Here is an 8,069-nt window from a genome sequence, read left to right as displayed (position 1 = left end):
CGGTGCCGCCACCAGCTTTTAAAGAGCGCGGCCCAAGCTGGACTGAGAGAGCGGTGCCAGCCACTGCGTCGGACCTTCCGCGCACCTGCCCTCCGCAGCTCAGGGCCTCGAGGGCAGGGCCAGGTGCAGGAGCCCAGGTTTCCAGCTGTGGAGGCACTTCCTGTCGGAGGGGGCCTGTGACCACTGCTGAGCCAACTGTTTCCCAGGCCCCGGGGCTGGGTGCTGCGCTGAGGTGTCGGGGGGTGTGCTCTAGACCAGCGGGGCTGGGACTCTCGTGGATGATAAATGACGATCGGATTAATGCTGCACCCCGCCGAGGACGTCCAGAGCTGTTTCCAGGCCACACGTGTGGTGGACAGAGCTGACAGGTGTCTGCAAGTTCCCAGGACTCAGCCCACCACTGCCGAGGACACCGCACAGCCAGCCGTGTACGAGTGGGGCCACATCTGTGTGCTTCAAAGTGCTGTCTGCCTGTGTGTGCGCCTCTGTCCCCGCCTCCTGGCCGCCGCAGCTGTGGAGGGGAAGCTGAGTGGGTCGAGGCCCACTCTGCTGCCTCTGCTTCGGCTAGGATGTGGCTCCTCCACACTCTGCTCTGCGTGACCAGTAAGTCAGCCTCAGGCCTGCCCGGAAGGGCAGCTGTGCCGTCCGCACAGCCCTGTCTGTCTGTCTGTCCGTTGTCTGTCAAATGGGCTCAGTCAGAACTAGAGGTCAGAGAAAGTGTGGGAATGTCTCCAGGGAGATGTTCTTCCTTGGAGGGGAGGTCCCCAGGCTTTCTCAGAACGACCTCTGAGCGCTGTTGACTGTGCTGACAGCCTGTGGCTTCAGACTCCAGAGTTCCGCCACCCTGCTCCCTCTCCAGCCAGCCTCCCCTCCCTGCCAGCCCTTCTCCCCACGGTACCCACACTGGGCCGGCCCTCGGGTCTCCGCCGAGTTCGTTCTCAGAGTGGAGGCTGATGGTGTCTCCCTGCCCCCAGCAGAGCCCCCTTCTAGAGATCAGGGGTTCAGCTGATGCCGTGAGGACCCTGTGAAAATGAGCACCAGTAAGGGACAAAGGGTGGGGGACGGGCGTGTGTCAGTGTGGTCGAGGGTGGATGCATGGGGGGAGCCTGCTTCCTGTTCGTGATACTGGGGCCAGTATGAGATTGTGTGTGTGTGGTGGGGAGAGGGACACTTCCTCCTGCCGCTACCTGGGGGTCCCATTCTCGCTTTTCAACATCCCGTGGGAGCCATACCTGGGGAAGCCAAGCCCCGAGCCTGCAGCTGCCCCCAAGGTCCCAGGGATGGGCTGAGCACAGCCAGCTGGCCTGGAGGCTGCTCAGACTGACGTGTGGGCCAGCGTGGTCCTGCCTGGTGATCTGGGCGGGCTTCTGGAGGTCTCCTGCTCTGGCCAGAAGAAGGAGATGGACATCAGATGGAAGTAGTTTCAAGACTTCGGGGGGAGCGAGCTCTCCCTGAAGGATCGGCCAGGGCCAGCCAGTGAGCACCGGGGTCTGCGTGCGGAGTCCACGCTGGAGCAGCCTCCGGCTCAGCGCCCACCGTGCAGCCCGAGCGCCGAGAGGCAGGCCACTTCACTATGCTCCGGTGAAGCATAGATTTTGGGACACATTTTAATGTGTGATATCACAAAAACATCCAGATAGTCATCGTGGAAATGTCAGAACTTTGTTGAACTCACTTTTCCTTACCTTACAGTTTAGACTCACCTCTATTTTCAGTTATGTGAGGTGTGTGGAGACAGCCTCACTCTTTTATAGCGTGTGGCTCTGATCCCCCTTCACCAGGGTGGTCTGGAGAAGACGCTCGGACGCTGGCTCACACCCTCCCAGTGTGGAGGAGGTGACTGAGGCCCGGAGGGGCAGTGCCTGTCCAGGCTCACAAGCAAGTATTAGTGGGAACGAGGGTCCCGCCCAGGCCTCTGTCCTGCCCTCCAGCTCTACAATACTCCGTGGCCTGGGGCGTTAACCCTGATGTCACTCTTGGCCCTGCTGTGTGTCCTCCGTGTCCTCAGGAATGACTGGCCATCGCCCCAGTACCTTTTTCAGGCACGCCAATCCAGATGACACTTACTCAGCCCCTTCAGAGGCCTAGGTACTCCCAGGCTGATGGACAGCAGAGAGCAGGGTGGAATGGACTTGCGATGAAATTACTGAGGCCACAGCTTAGCTGTTATGGGAAGGATGTGGCAGCAGGGCCCCAGCAGCTCCAGTCTGGGTGGGAGAAATGAAACTGTGGCACTTCTGCTCTTAGGAGGTCCTGAGACAGGGATGGAGTAACACTGGGGAGCTTCCTGGAGGAGGTGAAACCAGCCCTGAGTCTTGAGGATCTAAGAAAGTGACAAGGAAGTGCTGGGGAGGATGGGAGGAAGCCCTCAGACTGCGACCCCAAGCCCAGGACCCTGGCCTGGCTGGGCCTCCCTAGGCTACGGAGAATCCAGAACTGTTCTGACCTGCCACTTCCCCGGCTGCCCACTGCGGGGATGTCCAGTCCCCCCCCCACCCCCGACGGGAGCAAATGAGATAACATCGCCTGAGGGGGGTTTCGAGGCAGGCACGCTGAGCCCTTGCCGGGGCCCAGGTCCCCAGCCCTAGTCCCATCTCGCTCTGCTACCCGATGGCCCCCTGTCCCCAGGTCAGTCTTCTCCCGACTCATTCTGTGACCACAGGCACTCACTTTTCCCTCCCGGGACCTGTCAGGAAGGGAACCCTGTCAGCCTCCAAACCTTCCCGTGGTGAAGGAGCCAGGGTCCCTGGCCGGCTCTGCTGTCCTCCACCTTCAGGCTGAGGTCTGTGTGCTGCTGTGCCCTGCGGGGGGTGGGGTGGGGGGAGGCCATGAGGCCTAGCTCCGCCTGGGCGCAGCCCAGACCTGTGTACAGGTGGGTCGTAGAAAACCTTGGCCGTGGGGGTAGGGGACTGTAGTGTCTGAGGATGGGGGAGAATTTTAGCAGGTATGGACTGGGGGCTGGGGTTGCTTTCTGTACAGGAATGGCAGTGTAGACAAAGGTGTGGGGGGTGAGGAATCTGTCTAGGAAGAGGCAGGGTGAGGTCTGCATCAGGGCAGAAAGCTGTCTGCTGTGACACTGCCTGTGCCCCCACAATCAGAATATGGTAGACCCTGGGGGTGAGTGAGGGCACCATCCCTGTCTTAGGGGCCTCTGTGTGGCAAGGAAGCAGGACACACACACACACACACACACACACACACACACTCTGTAGCCCCAGGGAGGAGGCCCCTGAGGAAGCCTCAGGTCTCACATGTGGGGGAGGGAAAGGGCGTTGTAGGCAGAGGTAGACTGTCAGAGAAGCGCAGTGTGTGTGGGCAAGCCAGGTGGGGGTGCAGGCCACTTGGGAACCAGGCGTTGCCCACCTTCCCTGGGACATTGTCTTGTAGAGTGTGTATGGGGGGCATGTGTCAGCCCGGCCGAAGAGGTGCCAAGTGCCGGACTGAGGGGGCCTGGACCTCATCCTGGGGACGGGGGAAGCCACAGCAGTGCTGAGGGACGAGTGCCATGGGACTTGCATGTTGTGTGGGAGGTGGACTCCTGGAGAGAGGGGAGGCAGAGAGAGGCCAGCCAGCGAGGGCCATGCTGCCGCGGTCCAGCCCAGGGGTGCTGGGGCCGGTGAGCCTGCAGAGGGGGAGGCACCCAGGAGAAATATTTAGGAGGAAAATCAGAAAATCCATGAGGACTTAGCACCATCCCTGCACACAGTCAGTGCTCAGGGCCTGCTGGCCATGGTTGTCAGGCAGACTGGGAAGGTGAGGGGGGTCTCAGGGCTCTGCTGACTGAGGTTTGGTGCTGAGACTCGGAGGCTCCCCTGGGAAAGGCCAGTGTGGGTGGGCCAAGGGGTGAGCCGCTCCACCTGACGGGCGCCCTGCACATGCGTCTAGACGTAAGCTCCCCCACGGCCTAGCTGGGTGTTCGGAGTGGGCCCAGAACATCAGGGTCTAGTCCCAGTTCGACAGCCGGCCCTGGGCCTCCGTTTTGCTAAGGCGGAACGAGTGCCGTGGGAACGTGTATCTGAAATGCCCGGGGTGGTGGGCGGGCGGGGGTTGAGGTGGCAGGCAGTGGTGGCAGACAGGATGGAGAGAGGGTCTTCGTCTGACTCAGCAGGCTCGAGACAGCTTGGGGAGGCAGCCCTGTGGGCAGTGCGGTGACACTCTGGTTCAGCCGGGCTGTCATGTCTGGCAGCCTTCGAGAGGCTCTTGGGGCGGAGGGCAAGACCGTCAGTGAGAATGTGACAAGCCCTCTTGTGGTTTTAACACGGTAACATCGGCACCCACGCAGAGCCCCTAGCTCAGTGTCAAACACCGGGCCAGGCATTGCCCCATCAAATCTGCACAGCCTCACACCACAGATGGGGACACAGGTGAGGTGACAAGCCCAAGGTCCAGCAGTGACTCAGTGGTGAAATCAGGATTTGAACTCAGGACTGTGTCCCTGTGGGACCGATGCTATTTTTCCGAGTCACAGTGGGAAGGAAAGGGGTTGCCTGATTGAGGGACAGCCCGAGCAGAGGTTAATGTCAGGGGCTTGAGTGGGAGTCTGCTCCAGCAAGGTGGCAGACCCCAGGCACAGAGGGGTGGCGGCGGGTGACTGGGACAGCTCAGCAAATACGCGGTGCCCTCTGCCAGGTGCCTGCTGACCTACTTACCCGCCCTCGAACCGGGGCTTGCCCCAGCTCAGCGAGCTTCGAGCATGCCTGGAAGCCATGCCCAGCTTCGGGGGGCTATTTGTGACCCTGCTCTCTGGGTGCCTACCTCTCAGGAGTTTAATAAGCCTTAGGAATCAGGAAGACCTGGGCCCCAGACACAAACATTTAATTCACCCACGGACCATGAGCAAATCACTGGCCCTCCCTGAGCCTCAGCACCCAGCACGGTGCCTGGGAGACAGCAGGTGCTCGGAAAGGGTAGCTGTGATCATCTCTCTACTGCCCTTTCCCACCCCTCAGGGGTCTTGCACCAGGGAGTTGAACAAAGGGAAAATGGGGGTGGGCTGGGGTGGGGTGGGGAACAGGAATGTGGCCCATTCTGACATGTCCAGGACCCCTCTTCTGGGCCTGGCCCCATGCTGAGCCAGGCTCTGCAGCAGTGGGGGTGGGGGCCGTCTGGATGACTCAGAGCAGTTCAGTTTGGGGGAGACAGATTTAATCACAGATCACTCTGACCCAGACAGGATTTAGTCAGAGCCAGACAGGGACACCACAGAATGAGGGGGCTCGGGGTTGCCGTGGCTGGGACCCTGGCCTGGGGCAGGGAGTGCCTGAGCAGGGCTCCAGGATGGGGCAGAGGTGGGAAGGGGGAGGCAGGCACGCTGGGTGTGGTGTCGCTCCTGAGAAGGCCCGGAGGTGGATCGTGTGCAGATGGTGTTGGGGGGACACTGAGGTGCAATGGAGCTGGGCATGTCTGGGAGCAGGTCTGGCAGCGGGGGCAGCGGGCTGGACAGGGAGGTGCCGTGGAGGCCCGTATGAGGACACTGGACTATCTCAGGGTTCATGTCATGTCTGAGTTACCCAGACAGTAAGAATTCTGTCTCGCTGGTTGGCTGATGCTCACCCTCACCCAGCCTGGCCAATCAAGAAACACAGGGCTGGCATGAAATGGGCCAAGAAGCTGGAGTCCAGATTCCCTGAGGACAGTACTCCCTCTTCCCCACTTGGGGTCTTGCTCTGAAGCCCTTGAGGGTCCGTGGGTAGGCCACAGGGAGTCTGTGAGCCCACGTCACCCACCCAGCACCTCACCATACCCGGCCCTGCCATGACACAGGTGGGGGAACAGCCGCAGGCAATAAGGAAGCAGGAGATGAGTGAGATAATTTTAGATTGTGAGAAAAGGCTTGTGGGGGTGCAAGTGGCCAGGTGGGGGTCTGGAGGTCAGAAGGACTTCTGGGAGCGGGTGCATGGTGAGGAGGAGGAGACAGCCTCGAAACAGAGCACTCGGGAGGGAAGATTCGTGCAAAGGAACACTTGAGCAGGCTGGGGCGGGTTCTGGGGCTCTCACCAAATCTGCCAAGGGACACCTGGGCCTGGAGGGGGAGGAGCTCAGGGGCTGGAGACAGTGTCTGCTCTTCTTCAGGCAGGGCGGGGGGCGGGGGCACACAAATAACTGCTCCCAGGTGCAGGTTCGTTCATTCAGTGTTGTGTTCTGCTTCTTTTGTTTACCCCACCCTGCCCCCAATTTATTCAGGTTCTTGCTAAATGAATCCTCAGGAAGGTGTTTTTTTTTTTTTCTTTCTGATTTTCTGTTATTTCTGCTTCACCAGAATAGTTTTTGGGTTCTCCCCCCCAATTTTGTGGATGCTGTGAATGACATAACTGATCATTTTTATCTTTATGTTGGCTTCGAGACAGTTCATTTATTAATGCATCTATTTAACAATTAGTGTTATTAAGCGCCTACTGTGTGCCAGTGCCGGACTCAGAGCCAAGAGGGCCCCTCAGCAGGCGGTGCCGGCGCTCGCTGACCGCTGACGGACACGCAGGGCCGCTCTCAGCCTCCTGGCCGTTTCCGTTCAGGTTGTGCCCCTCTTTTGTTCCGCTCTCTTTTTTAACCATTCTTTTCCTTCTGTCCTTTAAAGAAATTTCCACCCTCCCCATTATTTTAAAACAAGTTTTACCTTAGCGAACTGTGTGTTTTATGAGTCACCACAAATCGTTCTGGGCAAAGCAGAGGTGTACCGGGAAAGGAAAGCCCGCTGCCCGAGCGCCGGCTCAGGGAGAGCGCTGGGGGCCGAGAGGGGAGGTGCTTCCGCCCCCTGCCCGCGGCGCATCCCCCGCACCCCCCGCCCCGTCTACCCCGCCTCCTCCTGCAGCCTTTGGAAGGCTGGTTTTTAATAACAAAAGTGTAAGCATGTACAGAAGTAAAGGAAACAACAATAACGAACCCAATATACCCACCACGCAGATGACATTGTTCTCAAGCGTTTTCGCCAAAGCATTTTAAAGCCTGCCACTCAGAATTGGGTCCGGGGACCAGCAGCGCTGCGCAGCTGAGGGGCCGCTGGGGGGCCCCTGGGGTCCGAGGGTCTCAGCCCCACTCCCTGACGTGCTGGAGCGGACACTGCGTTTTTAACAGGCCGCTTCGGTGTTCACTGGCACATTCATGTTTCAGAAGCATTATTTTAAAGTAAATCCCAAACATCTGTCATTTCAGCCCTAAATGCTTCAGTGCACGTTTCTGACGTATGTGGATATTTTCTTAGACAGCTGCAACGTTTTCATCACCTCACAAAACTAGCAACACTTCTCTGGTGTCACTGCCCGCCCAGTCCACATTCAAGTCTTCCTGTCTCCCTCTGACAGTTCCTTGGTCCGCCTCGAGGTTCAGCGCAGCCCCTCGCCCACGTGTTGTTCTGTGTGCTTTTCAAGTCCTTGCTTTACTGCAGAGCTCGGTCACCTGTCCTGTAGCCCAGGTCACTTGGGATCTGCGTGCGGTTTGTTCTTCTAACCCCTCCATTTCCCCAAACCTGGACGTTAGTGCCCATGGCTTCATTAAAGTCAGGCTCACATTTCTGGCAGCCACACTCTGAACCATCCTGGGATTGTGCCGTTCTTCCTGCATCCCATTCCCCCTTTTTGTTTCCTGTCCCGGAGTATTTCACACGCTTGCTACTCGAAATGTGGTCTGATGGCAGCAGCAGAGGTGTCACTTGGGAATACATTAGAAAGGTAGAGGCTTGGGTCCCTGCGTCCCTCCCAGGGTGTCGCACCAGGAGGCACATTTGCTCGGGGACCCACCTGGGCACACTGAGCCTGACTAGCAGGCTCCAGGGCTGTCCACCTCCCTGCAAAGCACTATCCCAAACCCATTGAGTGGTTGCACCCACTGATGGCGGGGCCAAATTAATTATTATGTAATGGCTTGCAAAACTGTTCTATGATTGTATGATTCCTCACTCATTAGTAATAATTCTTCTGTGGAGAACTTTTTCTCCTCAACTAGAACTATTTGGTCCTAATGCAGTTGACATTGGAAAGACTAGAAAATTGCTGAATACTTTCCTTTTAATAGTCAGTTTTCAGAATAAGGGGATGGTTCCCTCATTATTTCCAATGGTGACCAATGCAGTGTTT

At 58.3% G+C, this 8,069-nt stretch overlaps 1 protein-coding gene across 1 annotated transcript in view; it reads left to right on the top strand.

Annotated features, from left to right (window-relative positions):
* The first annotated feature begins 448 nt into the window (after positions 1 to 448).
* The window catches only part of ITGAE (integrin subunit alpha E), a 59,102-nt gene continuing 51,481 nt past the window's right edge, over positions 449 to 8,069 (top strand). Inside the window, exon 1 of the mRNA XM_045824628.1 lies at positions 449 to 603. Coding sequence (XP_045680584.1) covers positions 570 to 603 — 34 coding nt within the window. The 5' untranslated portion in view covers positions 449 to 569. The remainder of the gene's footprint in view (positions 604 to 8,069) is intronic.

This window comes from Phyllostomus hastatus, unplaced genomic scaffold (genome assembly GCF_019186645.2).
Source record: "Phyllostomus hastatus isolate PE091 unplaced genomic scaffold, TTU_PhHast_1.1 phas_scaffold_55, whole genome shotgun sequence".
Taxonomy (NCBI): domain Eukaryota; kingdom Metazoa; phylum Chordata; class Mammalia; order Chiroptera; family Phyllostomidae; genus Phyllostomus; species Phyllostomus hastatus.
The sequence above is the reverse complement of the archived record's forward strand: the minus strand, read 5'-3'. Positions and strand labels throughout refer to the sequence as shown.